Source organism: Myxine glutinosa, chromosome 6 (genome assembly GCF_964187855.1).
Source record: "Myxine glutinosa chromosome 6, kmMyxGlut1.1, whole genome shotgun sequence".
NCBI classification, from domain to species: domain Eukaryota; kingdom Metazoa; phylum Chordata; class Myxini; order Myxiniformes; family Myxinidae; genus Myxine; species Myxine glutinosa.
The window spans coordinates 38,945,143-38,964,607 of record NC_136266.1 but is presented as its reverse complement, the minus strand read 5'-3'; the positions used below and the strand labels follow the sequence as shown (position 1 = coordinate 38,964,607).

Genomic DNA, 19,465 nt, shown 5'->3' with positions numbered 1-19,465 from the left:
CTCTGAAACTACACAAACTATTTCGATGAAACTTCACCACAAACTTAATCCCCCATAATGTACCGAAGTTTGTTCACGGCACGGAGAAAATCGAAGTCCAAGGGGGGTCTATGGGAGGGTCAAATTGGAATAACATTTATTTATTTATTTTTATATTCAGAATCGAGGCTCGTGTAAGAGCTAACACATTGAACATGCAAACAGGCACAGACACATAAAACATACAATGAAGATAGCGGGAGACAAGAGGGGGAGGGAGAGGGAAGCACAACAGTAGAGAATGAGGATGTCAGTAGATCTGTGGAAGGGGGAGGGCTGGGAAGGAGGGAGGGGTACACGGTATAAAGCAAATGAACACTACAAGGAATTTCAGGAAAGAAGTTGGGAATTGAAAGAGGTGGATTTGGGGTGTTTTAACAGGGGTAGAAAAGATCAAGGTTTTGGATGGGGGAAGATAAGAGATGGTGGTGAACAGCTGTTTTAAAGACCTGGAGGGTGGAGTGGGATTGAAGAGAGTGAGGGAGTTTGTTCCAGAGGCGGGAGAAAAGAGGAATGAAAGAGTGAAGCTGAGCAGAGAGTCTTGATTTTGGCAGTTTCATCAGAAGAAATGTTGCCTTTGATGGCAGATTTTGTGCATCCTGCAGGAATATTTGGGGGACAGAGCACAGACAGAGCAGGAGGAGCAAGGCCAGAGAGGAGTCGGTAGAAGACAGAAAGGCCACCTACCTGCCTGCGGTGAGAGAGAGAAAGGCCCTCAGAATCAGCTTCATTGCTGGAGATTCCAATCATTCTGAATGCTTTGGTTTCAACCGCTTAAGTCGAGCTAAGTGTGAGGCAGGAGTACCAGCCCAGAAGGGAGAGCAGTATTCCATTGAGCTGTGGATGAAAGCTTTGTACATGGTGAGGAGCTCAGAAGTGCCCAGAAAGGACTTTGCACGACGGAGAATGCCCAGTTGGCGACTGGCTTTGGAGGCCAGCTTGGAAATGTGGTTTTCCCAGGAAAGATCATGGCAGACAGGGAGACCCAAAAGCTTGAGTGACAGAACTTTTTCAAGAGGATTGTTCAGAAAGTGGATGGGAGGGTTCCCCAGGCGGTCTTTTCAGAGAGACAAAGTGAGTGTGTGGGATTTGTCATGATTGAAAGACATGTTCCACTTGTTTAACCAGTTTGTGATATTGTCCAGGTCTGCAGAGAGTGGAGGCTGCAGACTGCCGATCTGAGGGATGAAGAATGGAGCGACAGAGAGTAGAGTCATCAGCAAAGAGATAGAGAGCATTTTCCAGAGAGTTGGAGAGAGCATTGATGAAGACCAGAAAAAGCACAGGGCCCAGAACACTGCCTTGGGGAAACTCCAGCCTGAACAGGAAGGGGAGATGAGAGAATTCCATTCAGGGCCACACATTGACTGCGACCGGTGAGGAAGTCCGCAAGCCATGCGTGGAGGTTTCCATGGATACCATAAGAGGAGAGTTTGGTGAGCAGAGCTGGGTGCCAGACAGTATCGAAGGCACGTGATATGTCACGGGAGACAGCTCTGATTTCCTGTTTGGCATTGAGGACCTTCATCCATTATTGAGACAGCAGAAGCAGCTTGTCCAGAGTATAGTGACCTTGTCTGAATCTAAATTAATGATCCGAGATCAAGCCATTGGAGAAGAGGATGGATTTGATGTCAGAAGCGATGATTAATTCCATGACCTTGCTGATTATTGGGAGCAGGGTGATTGGTCTGTAGTTCCAAGGATCTGTTTTCGCACCTTTTTAAAAATAAAGTGTTAATGTTGGCTGATTTTCAAGCAGATGGCAGATGAACTTGAGCAAAAGAGAGGGTGAAGAGAACAGAGAGAGGGTGAGACAGAGCGGCAGAGCAGGATTTTATAACCCGCGGGCTGATGCCGTCTGGTCCAGTTGTAGAATTGGAGTCAAGGTTTGACAGAAACTTTTCCACCTTGTCAGGAGAGAAGGACACAGAGTCCAGGAGCAGTTTGTAAAGTCCAGGACACAGAGTCCAGATCCAGGTTTGACCCCCCCCCCCCCCCTCCCCCAAAATAGGTATTTGCTTTTTCCTCTGAAACTCTGAAACTACACTATTTCGATGAAACTTGACAACAAACTTTTTTGCTTTCTTCTCTGAAGTTTGTATTTGCTTTCCTCTGAAGTTTGTTCATAGCACTAAGAAAATCGAAGTCTAAGGGAGTCTATGGGGGTCAAAGTGGGTCCAGGTTTTTATATTATTATTATTATTTTATTTTTGTTTATAGAATTGAGGATCGTGTAAGAGCTAACACATTGAACATGAAAACATGCACAGACACATAAAACATACAATGAGGAGCTCAGAAGTGCCCAGAAAGGAATTTGCCCGACGGAGGATGCCCAGATGGCGACTGGCTTTGGATGCCAGCTTGGAAATGTGGTTTTCCCAGGAAAACATTTGAGGTTTGACCCCCCAAAATAGGTATTTGCTTTCTTCTCTGAAACTACACACACGAAACTTGACCACAATCTTAATCACCCATGCTGTGCCAAAGTTTGTTCAAGGCATTAGAAAAATTGGGGTCTGAGGAGGTATACGGGGTTGGGGGAGGTGGGGTTGCCCCCCAAAATAGGTAGTTTTTTTTGTTTGTTTGTTTGTTTAAAGTCTTATGGTTATGTTAGCATGATTGTACATGCTGCCCTGTCTTCTAGCAACCATTGAAATTGGTTTAAAATACCTTTAGTCAGTGCAGTATACTGTTTATGCTACCAGGTGAGTGGCAGGGGCATTGCACCTATGTTTTTAAAGGTTGGGTGGTCTTGTACATGTCTTAGTTTGCAGTCTTCATTTTCATTGAAAGAGTTTGTTATTACCTCGCGCTTGCGAAGCGAAAAACGGGGTTAAGCAATCAATCGCGTACTTGTCTGCATTTTGTTAAGAGACAGTTTTACATCAAAAACAGTTCAATGGAGGAAATTTAAACTTTACCACTTGCTGCATGACCACTCGATATCATGCAAGTTGAGAGTACGTCGGAAAACGTGCGAAATTAGAATCATTGTAATCGCCTCTGCCTTTATTGTGCTCGGCCGGTGAAAGAAGCGAAGACGAAGGAAGAAGTAGAATTTGCCTTTTTACGATCTCTCGATTTATACTTTAGCGATTTATTCTGGTATCCTTTATCAGCCTTGGTAGTTATGAAAATACTCGAAAATGAGAATAAAATATACTTTGTAAAGGCTTTACAGATAGATTTTAAACATTGAGGAACGTTGCAGAATAAAAGACAGGCCACAACCACTTGGGCAGGGGAGGGCAAGAGCTTCTGAACATGTACTCGACACGATCTCTTTAGTTACAGCAATGACAACACACTTGCACTAACATGTACTACAGATAACTATTCTAATCTATGCCCCTTTCACCCCCTAGGGCACATCCATAACAATACATATTTATATTAAAAGGAGATAAGTGGACGAATTGGCACGTGAAGGCATCACTCGATGCTGTCCAACTCCGGGGAAGTAGGTTTGTTATTTATTGTTTTCCATTTTGTATAACCCACCGAGACTTCCTTTGTATCCTGATAAAAGGGTGAAAGGCATTGAAATGCACCAGCTGAGATCCAGGTCAAGTTTCCACTGTTGCAAATGAATGATATTCAATATTGTTTCTGTGCCTGTGAAATTGCTCGTGTTTTCACTGTAATTGACAGAAACAAGGCAGAATTACTGATTAATCAAATTGTAGTCTGTGCATGAGATACTGGGATAAAATATTTGTTATTTCATCTCGGCTTGCGTTATTTAATTTTGCATCATGTTGAACCCAACCTTTTGTCATCCTGTTCTGTGTGCTACCAGGTGTGGAGGGAAGGACAAACGGAAGCTCTTGGAGCTCGGGCAGCCATTCGAGCCCTACGTACGATTCGCCACGTGTAAGTTTTCAAGCTCCATGTTGGACCAGTGGTGCTTTGGACATGTATGGCGGAGCTGATCATGTGCAGTGTTTGGCGACGTGTTTGTTCTGCAGCGAGTTAATGATGTAATTGGTTGATCTGCAGCTGCTCAACCTCAATATCGTAGCCTGGTGCGATTTGTCAAAGTTTAAGGAATTGGACAAGCTAACTATGATGCTGCGCCTACAATAATTGTTCAGCGGAGTAACTTGTCCAATGTACGTGTTGTTTCGATCTTCTGTTGATGCTTGCAAGTTCCATCAGTCGTGATCTACTTGAAATGCGCATGTATTTAAAAACGGTTGATGGTGAAAGTGACTGAAAAGTGAGTCAGTGTAGAAGGTTTTGCCTGGGGCAGTACAGGGTCGGCACAAGGTCTGCCGTGCTGGCCTGTGGGATCCTTATTTCCACATAATCTAATTAGGTTCCCTAGCCACAGCCTCCAGGCTCCGTGAGGGCACGATTTGCATTCCACGCTAATTGAGTTGGGACCCAGTGTGACATGTAGCACACCAAGTGTGCGTTTGTTATAGTTTAGCTGGAAAGCAAAGAAAAGCAAAGCTGCACAAGAAATGTGGCTGAGCACCAGAAAATGCTTTGTAGATATTGTTCTGTAAAATGCTAATTCCCTAATCATCTTATAAGGTATTTCTTAAACAGTGCCTGGTTTATTGCTGGGGGGTTTATGCGATGCTTCAATTTCATTGGTTCTAGTTTGGAGCCCATTCCAAGTTGGCCTGACGCATTCGCAATCCACGACAATGGGTTTCCTGACATCCATGTACATCAGACCATTCGGGGCAGGCAGATTACTCGTCACACCCCCCACACCTCTCACTCCACTCCCTCAAGGTCATTAATAACCAAGCCTGGGTTATACTGACATTCCGAATCGCATGGTAATTCTGAGACCAGGTCGGGTTTCAGAAGCTCAAAATCCTAATTCTTAATTTAATACCGCTGCCTTCGGTTCAGTTGTTTTGACTGAATTTGAAATTTTAGTTAATTAGGCATATTGAAATTTTAAACCTTTGGGCATTTAAGCGTTTGGCGTTTTATTCTCAGTGGGTGGTAGGTTGCTTCGCCAGTTAAACACAACATTCTATAATGATTCATCAATGACTTTGGAAAGTACAGATTGGCATGGAAGTGGTTGTAGCAAAGAGTTTTGGGTGGTCGTGGTGATGAGAGAAAGGGGCTTTGAAGTTAGAGTGGATGTGCTGGAGGGATGCTTGTTAATGCAACAGTACTCTACAACTTGCCCTCGCTCTGCCCCCAACGAAAACTATATATATATATATATTATATACATACAACCAGTGTACTTACTTTTTCCACATGCGAAATTTGCATTTATGTTTATTTAAATTATACAATGGACTACAAAATGTAAATGTTTCATGATATTTCTTATATTATATCACCTTTATCTATCAATATTGTTGAAATGAAGATCAAATAGCTGTACGGGTGTCCCAACACCTTAGCCCCCCCCCCTGCCCAGCCCAACGTAGGAGACGTAGGGAGAAACCACGAATAGGGGAAAAAAGCTTTATTATTCGACATCTCATGTGCACAGTTTCAAAGCTTTGCTTCAATATTTGGTGTGCCCACCGCCCGCCGACCGAACTGCCTCCAAACGCGCGGGGTAGGATTCCAAGAGAGACACAAACAAGTCACGATCGAACTCCATTTCTTCGAGGACGTTAGTCAAAGCAGTGAGAAGCTCTTCCCTGGTGTTCTGGAGGCGTTGTTCAACTCTGTCCTTGAGTATCGCCCCCAAATATTCACAGGCGTTGAGGTCAGGTGATGCTCCCGGCCACTCATCGTTTCCGAAAAAATCGACCTTGTTCGCCTTCAGAAGATTCTGGGTCGCCAGTGCGCTCATGCACGGGGCTCGGTCGTGCAGAAACGTGGTCTCCTTGATGCTGAGGACATTTTCTGAGTTCCGTAAGAACGGAATAACATGGCGGGTCAGTACAACGTCTCGGAGGTATTTGCCGTCCCATGATTGTCCTTGCTCTTTGATGACCCACATCAGCCTTTTCGCTGTGAACATCAAGAAGACGCCAACGCACCGTGCTGTCTTCGATTTCTCTCGAATCTTGAGTTCTTGTGGAATGTCATCATTGTGAAGAGCCCAAATTCTGTCGTTCTGGAAGTTGGGACGTCGAACCTCATAAATGAAAAATTCATCAGAAGGGGCCAGGAAAAGAAAATCATCAGAGGTCCACTCGCTCAAAAACTCACAAAACCACATTCGATCCTTGACGTTCTTCTCCGTCAGCTTCGGTGCTGGAATTTGGTGAAAAGCCTTTGCGCCAATGGACTGAAGGAACCTGTGGATACTTGATAAGCTCTTCTTCTTCCCTCGAACCCGTTCAATCTCCTTTTGGAGCCCTCGAATGCTTTTCTTCTCCTTGGCAAGCGACTCAATGATGATATCCCTGCTTTCCTGAGACAAACATTGTGCTGTCTGTTCGGGCCGGTTGTCCATCTCGCAATCGAAGGGATCATGGTTCCAATTGCGTTTGACGAAGTCCTCAGACCTGTTCAGGTACTTGGCAACCCGGGATCGGGATACGGTTCCCGGCGTCTGATCCCTGGTGACTCGGAACGCGATAGCCATGATGCGGCATATCCACCTTTTCTTCTCGGAATCACCCGACCGCGACATCACTTCACAAAATATGCAACAGAACAAGAAAGGCTCATTAGATCATTATGAAATTTGGTATTTGAGATGTCAAATGAATGATCCTTCCCGCTATATGCCCGCCATTGTACAGTGGCGACCCAGTAGAGCTGGGCGGGGGGGGGGGGGGGGCGGGGGGGCAAGGTGTTGGGGCACCCTATATGTTGAAATATGTTGAAAAAGTCAAAACTTTACATGGGGTGTACCGTACTTACTTTTTCACATGACTATATATGTATATATGTATATATGTATATATATATATATATATATATATATGTATGTATGTATGTATGTATGTATGTATATATATATATATATATACATACATACATACATACATACATACATACACACACACACTCGGTATACTCCTCATCCCAATCCAAACTCAGTATACACCATGCACTCTGTTCCACTTTGTCATGCATACATAATTAATAGGTGGCCCATTATTTATTTATTTATTATTATTACTATCATCTTCTGCTTTAACGGACACAATTATTCCCACATTATTGTGGGGTTGACCGGGGAAGCTTGGCCCAAGTCTTTCACTAACCCGCTGGCCAGGCCTGACGTTCGACTAAGGTTAGGCAGTAATTTGGCCAGAGTGCCGGCAATAGCTCTCCTACTCTTCGTGAAGGACACTTTGGGATCTTTAACGTCTGCCAACTAATGCTGGCAGATGAGACGCCCGTTCAATGTCTATCTGAGGGACAGCACACACATTGATGAATCGTTGCCTGTGAAACACTAGGATGACAGTTTATAGCTGGGCCAAGATTCAAATCCATGCTAGACAATTTGGAATCGAGTGTGTGTACCTCGAGGCCATCTTGCCAGCCCTTTATTATTACTAGCACAATCATTTTTATTATCAATAGATTATTTTCTTTCTTTTTTTATAGCTGGCCCTGTTTACCATTCTGATGACAGTGTACATCATTCCTGCACAAACTTGATATTTGATGACCCAAAAGTTTTGCAAAGACACACCAACCTCTAGGGGAGTTTCAGTGATATTGATGTTATGTCCAATTTGAACACCACCTTTCTGGAGAAGGAGGGGGAAAGTTTTGGGAGTACTGGGGTGTGTGCGTTTGGACATGTGCATATTTACTTGATTTTTCGCTTGTGGAAGAATCTGAACATATAAAAGCATGCGGAACAATGACATTAGAAGATATCCTTGTACTTTCATATGTATTACAAAGACCAACACAATATATATGATAAAAAACATTTATATGAATTACAAAGGTCATATCGCCATGTGGGATCCTAGTAAGCATTCCTAGTAAGCAGTAATAATGAGCTTTGTGCTCAGGTAGGTCAAATTATTCAAATTTAACATTGCAGTCCAGCTTGCAGCAAGCAATGGATTACTTAGTTCAGCAACGAAAATAGTATCAGTTAATTAATAATTAATAAATAATGAAATTATTTCTTAATTTTCAATTTATATTTTTTATTAATTATAATTAATAATTAAATAATAATTAATAATTTTATCAGTTAAAGTTTTAACAAATTTAATGAAATGCTGCATTAAAATCACTGCTTTCACATCGAGCAGTGTCGGGGACATCCAATCGTACCCGGCAATCAAGTACGGTGATGAGTTCGGAGTTATGTGATGACATAATGATGTTTGTTAAGCATCTAGTTTGTATTAAAACAGCCGTTACATATAAAATACATGGCATGCTTGTTTGGAAAAGTGCATTATTGTTGTGAGACAGGGAAGATACACAAAGAGGGCACAAGGATGGAAGATGCAGCCCAATTGTAATTAATTGATGGAAGATGTAATGATTTCGAACTACGGTAACTTCTACTTGGATACCCCGAATATCTCTGCCTTCACTGAGTAAAACGAACACGATTAAAAGGGAGCAAGGGGCGTTCCTGCTCAGTCATGGCGCGTGGCTGAGCACGCTTTGCACCTGCAAGAAGCATTCTTTACAAGCGGCTCTTACGGGCGGGTCGGGGCAAGGTTGCTCATGCCGCCTCTCTGACCGCAGCAGGTGTGATGCACGCGTACTGCCAGTTAAAACTACCTTGCGGTTTGGACCCTGAGCTGACTTATGAATAAACATCGATCCATCCAGAGTTTTATGCTTGAAAGTTCATTCAAGTGGAACTGGTTCAGGCGTGCCAATTTATTCAGGTATAAGATCAGTACCGTTTGATCCACATTTTATCCATTATGCTGACATCTTTAATTTCACTGTTGACGTTCTACATTATTTTATGAATGGTGTACCCTCTTCCACCCCTCCCCTCCCCCTCCGTCCCACCTGCTTCCCCTTTTTATGATTCGCTGCAATGTTGTTAGGTAGCTAATAGTGCAGTAGTGTTCCACATTAAATCCCAGTTGGTAAGCTTGAATGAAAATTGGTCCAATAATAGGATGCTGACTTGATCATAGCCTCGGATCATAGCAATCCATATGAATTATCTTGAGGTTGGTTTTATTTGTAGGTTCTTCAAAATTGTAGATCATACTAAGGATGGGAATAGGAGGTGAGTTAAATATCCGAGAAAATAACTGATGAAAGAAGGTTTGGAGGCCTCCAGAGATTTATTTCCAAAGAAAACTTACGCCGTGTCTGAGAAAGGTCGCATGCAACAGCTAAAGGAAATTGCGCACATTGGGATGACTTCCTAAAACTGCTACCTGTGCAAGATTCAAATTGAATTGTAAACAATTAAAATGTCAGTGGAGAAAACATTATATAGGTGGGATTGAACAGCAAAAAAAAAACAGAGCAAATGCAGAGATAGAGGGGAAAAATAGATTAAAAGTGCCGTGTTAAGAAAATCCAATGGTCTCATCATGATTGAGGCCTAAACACAAGGTCTGTTGCTTTCACATCGCAGGCAGGTCGGTGGTTTGTCTTTATTTTTTTTACTACCTCTTCTCCAATATTGCTCCCTCTGTTCTCTCTCAGTCCTTCGACCCTACCTATCTACTCCAGGATGCACGCGTTCTTCCAGTAACCCTCTCCTGGTTAAACCTCTAAATTCTATGCTGCCTGCACACCTCAATTATTTAATTCCTCGCTTCTCCCGTCTATGGAACCATCTTCCAGAGGCTGTTCTTTCACACTCTTTCCTCCAAGGTTTCAAGCAAGCCATCTCTTGTCATCCCCCAATTCTGACTAACGATCTTTATTACCACCATTAACCTTTCCTAACCCCCAACCATCCTGATTGTTAGTTTCAAGGTTTCCTCACTATCCTCTTTCTGTCCTTTCATTCCCTTGATGTTTGTCCCACTGTCAATTCTGCTTTGCTCTTCCATGAGCCTCGCTCTTGTGAAGAACAAAACAAAAACAGGAATACAAGTAGAATCACGTCATGGTTCCTCACAGGCCAGAGGAAGTACGTGGTATTTGGACGAAATACTGCTTAAGCATGCAATGTGGTTTCTTATTTTGAATACTTCGTCTGGTTAGCTTTGGCTTATTTTGGTGGATTGGTGGACGATCCTAACTTCCTTAATTATGTGTTACACACAATAGATTAATTGATGTGTTGTTTGTTGAAGACTTCTGTCTATGTATCCAGGCCTTTCCTGACACATTTGAAAATCGCGTGACGGAGAGAGGGCATCCGAGCCAAGATACAGTGCCAAGTTCGCAGCTCGTCACCCCACCACTCTTGGGTAAGCCAGCCTTATTATGGCAGTTTTGGAAAACTTTGTTGTTGTTTTATGAATGTGGTATCTTGTGTTTATATTATATGAATGTAATATTTAACTTCATCTTGTTAAACACTTACTTGTTCCAAAGGGTGGCTCAATAATATTTATGCACTATTTTTGCTCTGCTGTCATATACACTTTTCTTATGGACGAGATGCAATCACCGGGTCATGGCAGGAAAACCCTGCTGTCCCTGATATTGCGTCGGGGTTTTTTTTTTTTTTTTTGTATACAAGATGGAGGCTCGTGAAAGAGCTAACATTAATCACACAAAAAGTCAAACCGACACATAAAACACAAAAAATAAGGGGAGCGGTAGACAAGATGGGGAGAGAGGGGGAAGGACACAAACACAACATTTGAGAGCAGGGACATCGGGAGAAATGTGGGAGGGGGAAGGCTTGGGGGGAGGTGGGAGAGGTATAAAACATATGAACACTGCAAGGACTTCCAGGAAAGAAGTTCGAATTTCAAAAAAAAAAGAAGAAAAAAAAAAGGATCTGGGGTGAATTAGCGGGGGTAGAAAAGATCAAGGTTTTGGATGGGGGAAGATAAGAGATGGTGGTGAACAGCTGTTTTAAAGACCTGGAGGGAGAAGTGGGATTGAAGGGAGTGGGGGAGTTTGTTCCAGAGATGGGAGAAAAGGGGAATGAAAGAGTGAAGGTGAGCAGAGAGTCTTGATTTTGGCATTTTAACCATAAGAGGGTTGCAGGGAGATCTTGTGTGACCTGAAGGAATATTTGGGGGACAGAGCTCAGACAGGGCTGGGGGAGCAAGGCCGGAGAGGAGTCGGTAGAAGACGGAAAGACCACCAACCTGCCTGCGGTGAGTGAGTGAAAGGCCCTTGGAGTTAACTTCATCGCAGGAGATTCCAATGATTCTGAAAGCTTTGGTTTCAATAGCGTGAAGCCAGGCTAGGTGTGAGGCAGGAGCACCAGCCCAGAGGGGGGAACAGTATTCCATTGAGCTGCGGATGAAAGCCTTGTATGTGGTGAGGAGCTCAGGTGTGCCAAGGAAGGACTTCGCACGACAGAGGATGCCCAGTCGGCGACTGGCTTTGGAGGCCAACTTGGAAATGTGGTTTTGCCAAGAAAGATCATGGCAGATAGTGAGACCCAAAAGCTTGAGCGACAGAACTTCTTGGAGAGGATTGTTGAGAAAGTAGATGGGAGGGTTGTCCAGTCGGTCTTTTCGGAGAGACATTGTAAGAGTGTGAGATTTGTCAGGATTGAAAGACATGTTCCACTTGTTTGACCAGTCTGTGATTTTGTCCAGGTCTGCAGAGAGTGAGGAGGCTGCAGACTGCCGATCTGAGGGATGAGGAATGGAGCGGCAGATAGTGGAGTCATCAGCAAAGAGATAGAGAGGATTTTCCAGAGAGTCGAAACATTGATCCAGAGATCCATTGATTCCAGAGAGTCGAAACAATGTTGTGATTGATCACAACATTGATCACAAAAAAGACAAACTAAAACATAAAACATATGATAAAGGGAGCGGGAGAACAAGATGGAGAGCAGGGACATCGGAAAATCTGTGGGAGTGAGAGGGCTTGGGGGGAGGTGGCATTAGGGGGGGTGAGGGGGGTGGAAGAGTTAAAAAAAACATGTGGACACTGCTAGGACTTCCAGGAAAGAAGTCGCCATTTCAAAAAAAGTGTATCTTGGGTGAATTAACGGGGGTAGAAAAGATCAAGGTTTTGGATGGGGGAAGATAAGAGATGGTGGTGGACAGCCGTTTTAAAAACCTGGAGGGAGGATGGACAAGATGGGATGGACAAGATAGGAGATGGGGGTTAATGGGCAACGTGTAATGGCTGCCAATTGAGGTTTCCCCCAATTATTATCGGATCCTTTCCCAAATCAAGATGACCGAAGGCATGTTACAACACTGACTAACCAAACGACGAGTTGATGCACAAATTTAGGTTTAAAATCGGCGTCATGAAACGACGCGCCATTACCGAGGTTGAATCTCAATCATCTCTTGCCGTTAATCATTTCAATCTTTTGCAACATCTCTTCTCTTCTGCTTTTTTTCATGCTTCAATATTGTCCTGTCGATTAAAAAAAAATTTTTTTAACGAGCACAGCAAGTTTTACAGTTTACAGTTTTTACAGTTTTACAGTTTCACAGTTTTAACAACAACATGCAGGGGCATCCATCCTTTTGGTTTTGCTACAAGGCTTGCTGTGGAAGAGCTGCCCACATTCATCAAACTTGTGTTGCATGGAAACGGAAGCATATATCTCTCACCTCAGGTCCATTCAAAAAGTGGATTTCGAGAGAACCAGGATCAATTTGAACATAGATTTTCTAACATGGTTGAGGTGATGTATGGCAACAAGGCATTCGAGGCACTAATCATGTTGTCATGACTCCGTGCGTGTTGCAGCTCGTTTAAATTGTATACAATAAAACAAACACAACAACAACATGCATTTTAAGGCCATTTTCCCTGCTAGAGCGGGGGTTAGCCTTGCGGTCCCCATGACAATCTTCTCCATTTTGCCCTATTTTCTGCATCTTCCCTTGTTAACCCCCTTGCCCGCATTTCTTCTTCCACCATCTTTAGCCAAGTCTTTCTCGGTCTTCCCCGTCCTCTACTTCCTTCTACATTCATTTCCATCACTCTCCTCAACCAGTCACTTTCATCCTTCCTCAACACATGACCAAACCATCTCAACCTGTTTCTCTTCACAGCACCAATCACAGGCTCTATTCCCATCATCTTTCGCAATTCATCATTTGTCTTCCTCTCTCTCAACGATACTCCACACATCCACCGAACCATTCGCATTTCCACCCTTTCCAGTCTTCGTTGCTGCTCTACGTTCATTACCCATGTCTCGCTCCCATAAATCATAACACTTCTCACACATGCAGCATACACCTTTCCCTTCAGCTTCAACGACACTCCCCTCCTCATCAGCACGCCACTCAGTTCCCGAAACTTTTTCCATGCACATCTCACTCTAGCAACCGTTGCCGAGTCTGATCCACCTTCTCCATTCAGCACGTCTCCGAGGTAGCAAAATGTTTTCACACCTTCCAGCTTCACGCCGTCTCCAAGATCCAACTCAACATTTCCTCCATCTGCAGCTCCCTCTGTGCACACCTTACATTTGAATGTAGCTGCCACACTGGTTAATGACCCTCTCAGACCACTACATTTTCTGATGAACCCACTCAGCGCACATTGTACATTGAATGGAGTTCACTCCGACACCCTTCCTGCACACAGCACATGGCCACTTCCCAGTTCTTTCCACCTCACCACATGCTTTACCACTTGCCATTACCTTCGTCTTTCCGATATTCACCTTCAGACCTTTTGTCTCCATACATTCCTTCCACTTGTTCATCTTTTCCTTCAGTCCATCCATACTTTCCGCAATCAACACCAGATCGCCTGCATACAACAACTCCCACGGTAAACCCTCCTTTACGTTCTGAGCCAGCACCTCCATCACAGCTACAAATAGTAGTGAAATTGTATGCAATAGGAGAGAGAAAATTATATTATTTCTTAATTAACCCCATATTTTTTCATCTTCTTTGTGGGGTCGACCATGAGGGAATATTGGCCCATTCTTTCTTAAACTGGCTGGCTGAGCCTGACTTTTGACTGAAGATGGCAGTTATTTGGCATTTGTCCAGGGTGCTTGCAAACCTCTTCTTTGCAAAGGGGCATTGTGGGATCTTTAATGTCTGGCAACTAATGCCGGCAGATGGAATGCCCGGCTTAACATCCGTCCGAGGGGCCAGGAAGGTGATTCTGAGGAGAGAGTGGCCATTTTGGCAGAGGCCTCATGGCGGAGTGCCTTTTCGTGTGCTGGTAGAGTTTTCAGCGGAAATCTCTCTTCCTGAAGGTTGACTTGTGCCGGATCACCCCCTGCGGCCACCTCGGTACCTAAAGGTTGACTTGTGCCGGATCAACCCCTGCGGCCACCTCTGTACCTGAAGGTTGACTTGTGCCGGATCAACCCCTGCGGCCACATCTGTCCCTGACGGTTGACTTGGATTAAACTCTTGCCTACTGCTGGGCCTGCATTGGGGCCTACTGCTGGGCCTGCATTGGGGCCTACCACTGGGCCTGCATTGGGGACTACCGCTGGGCCTGCATTGGGGCCTACTGCTGGGCCTGCAGTGGGGCCTACTGCTGGGCCTGCATTGGGGCCTACCGCTGGGCCTGCATTGGGGCCTACCGCTGTGCCTGCACTGTGGCCTACTGCTGGGCCTGCATTGGGGCCTACTCTTGGACCTGCCTACTCCTACCCTCTCATGCTGGCCTACTCTGGTTTTTCCCTCTCTTCTCCATTCTTTTTTCCTTTTTCTTTATGTGTAGGAATAGATTTTGAGTGCCATAACCCATAAATAAAGCCGGTGTGATTGAAGGTTTGGCTTTGGTGTGCTTCAGGCCGTAACAAATTATTGGCAGCCATTGCACGTGGTATCAGGTGATGCAACCCCCTGCTTGCGAAGCACCAATCCAATAGTTTATAGGCCTGTCGAGAATCAAACCTATATGGCTCGTAGGTAATTGCGCTATCTATAAGGTATAGAAGATCCTGAATATCCGTATTTTGCACTTTTTTGTGCACATGTGACGCAGGTGCATATATGTTTGGTCGAAGAGAGTTCCAGCGGCCAAATGACGAATCTTGCTTTAGCGAACACTGTACTGTTATATTCACTTTTTACTTCTTAATAAACTTGGAAATGCCAAGCTGTTTGCTTAGTCCCCTCTATCTGATACAGCATCATCTACCTGATATGGCAGAGGCATTTTCCATGGCCCACAGGACTTTTGATAACAGAAAAGAGATAACATAGCGTTTGCAAACATCAGGGTGTACCCAGAGTAACCCACAAATGCGGCCTGGGTGGGATTTCGAGCACGACTTTGTTTGCACGAGCCCAATGTTGGCGAAGGCTAAGCAATTTGTATATCGATTTCCGCCGGGTTAAGCAACTATCATAAAAAGTAATTGCTCATTCATGGGTTTTCCCTCCCACTTCCAACAGAGACGTTGGCACCTCGGCCATGGTTGTGGTAATGTTTATGGGACGGAAAGAAACATTTTCGCACTGTTTTTTTTTTTGCTTTTTTTTAGCTTTGCGAAATTTGATTCACAAAGCACTAATGATCGATTCAGAAACGAAAACGGCTTTCCGCAGCATGCACACGCGGGCTCACACGGATAATCCTATTTTTGCAAGATTAATTTTGAAGATGGAACTGCGCTAAATGATTTCCTATTTTTTCCATCACTACGTTGTTTTATGATGCGTGATGTGTTTCCGAGAGTATCCTGTACAGTGGTAGGTTGCGGACTTTTCTTGCCATTAGTTCAAGGCTGTGAATTGGACATGTGAAAAGTTATCAAGGTGGTTGGTAGCCCAAGCCTTGAACTAAACACAAGATTATGCTCAAGGTAGCCTGGCTTTCAGTTTTTGTTGGTGGTTGGAGGCAAATTGGCATTCGTCCACAAATTGGGGATGGCCTACACGATGGCTCTTTGCATTATTTGCTGTTGCTGTTGCTGCACATGTTGGCATCATTGAAGCTTGTCTAATGAAGACGACCGCTCATTCACGCCTGCTGCGTTGGCACCAATCCACAGAGCTGTCAGATGCATGGCGCTGGTGCATAGGTCATTGCGAAGTGCTGTTATTTACTTGGGGCCTGTGAGCTGTGTAAATCTGTCTCGATTCATTTGAGCGCACAACGGCCATGAGGGGAATGGGAATGAATGTATGGAGACAGAGTGGAAAGATCATAGAGCAAAAAAGAGAAGGCATACTGAAAAAGCAGGAAAGATGGAGCCATACGATTTACAGAGAGAATTGAATACTGGTTTGCAAATTTATGTTGGTCTTTCAAGATTATCACTTATGCCAATAATCAGGTTGGTTTCTTTTTTCGGAATAGATCCTTGTGCGTGTCAGGCCTTTATGGATTCACAAACCACGTGACACTGTATTGGTTCATGCCAGTATTTAACAGCACAAATAATGTATAGATTTCAACCTGTTGACGTCTAATGCGCAGAGCTTGCATTGGAAACTGATACAAAAAGAAAAATAAAACAGTACTGGGAAATGTTTTATTGCATCGCTCTCTTTTGTTTAGATTGCTGTGAATTCCGTGGTCTTAAAAACAAAAATCAAAAGAGCACCTCTTAACTGGAATGACGACTGCGAATCCAAGTGCTTCACCAGAACTTGCTGCAAATGTCCTGGCCAACATGGGGCACCTTATACGCATCCACTCTGCTTAGGCCTCCATGACGAAGTTACCAAGGTTTCTGGGCTGAAGTTGGGAAAGAAGATATGAAAGTGCACCTCCCGCTTCGTTGTAGTTTGTGAAAGGCCCATAACTATGTAGTGTCGGTCAGCTAACAGTCTTTGGAAGCCGTTTGGGAAATCCAAGTTTCTTCTTCTACAATCGCTTCCCCCCTTGCTCCCCCCCCCCCCCCCCTGCCCCACCCCCCGCCCTCTCCTCCCTTTTTCTTACCAACGCAAAGGAAATCGATACACAGACGCATTTCTGATTTATTGGCTGTCATCTTTGTCGGGAGATACCTTTTTTGGAAAAAAAAAGTAAAAACACCCAAACATTATAGCAAAGCTAAGCTCGTGTACTTCAGCCCCATAAACAAAATGCATCAAACTAATGCACCTGCATAGTTCAACCTGAGGCTAAGGCTCAAGGTCACATAAAAACGCATACATCCTAGCTCACAGGGCCAAAATGATTGGTCATACGACAAACGTTTTTTGCTTCGGAACCACTGACCATCATTGACGTGGACTGGACACCTTGTGTTGCAGCACCCTGCATGCAAAGCACCAATGGTCAAGCTGAGAATTTAATTCAAGCTCGAGATCTCAAAGCTAAGTGTGTACAGTCGTGGCCAAAAATATTGGCACCCTTCCACATTTTTCAAATAATTCACAATTTTCTCTAAAAATAAGTTGAAATTGACGAAAGTATTTGGTCTCCACAATTTTTTATTTCACTGTTAATATTACATTAACAAGATGTAACATTAATGGCATTGAAAAAATTATTGACACCCGAGGCTTAATATTTCATAGCACACACAGCCTTTGGACAAAATAACTGCAGTCAAGCGCTTCCTATAGCCGTGAATGAGCTTCCTCCACCTCTCTACTGGCAGTTTGGCCCACTCTTCTTGTGCAAACTGCTCCAGTTCTCCCAGATTTGAAGGATGCCTTCTCCCAACTGATGTTTTCAGATCTCCCCACAGGTGTTCAATGGGATTTAGATCTGGACTCATTGCTAGGCACTTCAGAACAGTCCAGCGTTTTGTCTTGAACCATTCCTGGGTGCTTTTTGAAGTGTGTTTGGGGTCATTGTCCTGCTGCAATACCCATGACCTTCGACGGAGACCCAGCTTTCTGACACTGGGTTGAACATTGCGCTCCAAAATTCCTTGGTAATCTCCTGATTTCATGATGCCATGCACACATTCAAGGCACCCAGTGCCAGGGGCAGCACAGAAACCTGAAAACATCACTGAACCTCCTCCATGTTTGACTGTGGGAAGGTGTTCTTTTCCTTGAAGACTTCATTTTGTTTTCTGTAAACATAGAGATGATGTGCCTTACCAAAAAGCTCTAATTTGGACTCATCTGTCTTCAGGACATTCTCCCAGAAGGATTTTGGCTTGTTCAGGTGTGTTTTGGAACTCCAGTCGGGCTTTCTCAGCAGTGGGGTCCTCCTGGGTCTCCTACCATAGAACCCCCTTTCATTGAGTTGGCGACGGATGGTGCGAGTTGAAACTGTCGTACCTTGTGTCTGAAGGTCAGCTTGAATCTGTTTGGCAGTTGATTGAGGTGCTTTCTCCACCATTGAAACAATCCTTCGCTGCAATCTTTGATCAAGTCTTCTCTTGCGGTCACGTCCAGGGTAGTTGGCTGCAGTGCCATGGGCCTTAAACGTCCTGATAACATTGCGAACGGTGGACACAGGAACATCAAGGTCTCTGGAGATGGACTTTCAGCCTTGAGATTGTCCATGCTTGGCATGTCGGACCTTCTCAGACAATTCTATGGTTTCCTTTCTTTTCTCCATGCTCATTGCGGTATACACAATGACACAAAACAGCAGAATGAGTCCTTTTCTCTATTCAAACTGGTTGAATGAGTGATTTTTATATTGCAGGCACCTGCAAGTCACCATAGGTGAGTTAAATTCCAAAGTCAAGGAGAATCACTTGCTTGAAATCTAATTATTTCTAACAACTTTTAAAAGGTGCCAATAATATTGTCTGGGCCATTTTAGGATTTCTGTGTGGAATGATCTAAGATTTGGTGATTTTTTTTCAGCTTTTTTTTTTTTTTTTTTTTGTATACAAGATCGAGGCTCGTGAAAGAGCGAAAAACCACTGTTTTGTTCCACTGTAAACCAAAGAAATACATCTGTGGATACCAAAATATTTTTTTATTTCAACAGTTTTCTGGAAGAAATGGGGCATTATTTGAAAAAAGTGCAAGGGTGCCAATATTTTTGGGCATGACTGTACCATCCTTGCAGACTATTACTGGTTTCACACCCAGTCCTAATTTACAACACCTCAATTTGTGAACAACAATCAATGCCATGCAACAATCGCATGTCCCTGCAATGGAGAAACAAAAGTAATTGGAACAATAGCGAGAATTGCTTAGAAAATATTGCATCGGTATGGGACATGTATTTCAAAGTCCAAAAAGGGCATAACTCTGAAAAATTGACAAACTTCCTGAAACTCGAAATTGTTCTGGAACTTATCATAACAAAGCCAAGTAGCAAGTTTCAGTTGAATATGTTAAAGGGTATGGGGAAAAAAGTGTGAAAAACCACAGGTGGGACGGAGGGACGGACAGATGGAGGGCAAACGTATAGTCACCCCCAGTGAAACCAGTGAGGTACTTATAAGTAATAACCCAGAAGCTTCTGAGGCCGACACACAAGTGTATGAAAACTTCTAGAAACCACCAAAATCAGGAAATTATAAAATAAAAAATCTGGGCCAGTGATAAATTTATGGTCATCTGGATTACCAGGAATATATAATTTCACCAAATCATGTTTCTGCACCCTCACG

The 19,465-nt window shown here is 43.8% G+C and overlaps 1 protein-coding gene across 30 annotated transcripts in view; it reads left to right on the top strand.

Annotated features, from left to right (window-relative positions):
• Positions 1-19,465, top strand: part of LOC137429699 (transcription factor 12-like) — a 386,392-nt gene that overhangs the window by 165,405 nt on the left and 201,522 nt on the right. For all 30 annotated transcript variants that reach the window (XM_078779753.1, XM_078779765.1, XM_078779766.1 and 27 more), the window contains 2 exons: positions 3,845-3,918; positions 10,211-10,307. In XM_078779753.1, the coding sequence (XP_078635879.1) occupies positions 3,845-3,918; positions 10,211-10,307 (171 nt within the window). The remainder of the gene's footprint in view (positions 1-3,844; positions 3,919-10,210; positions 10,308-19,465) is intronic.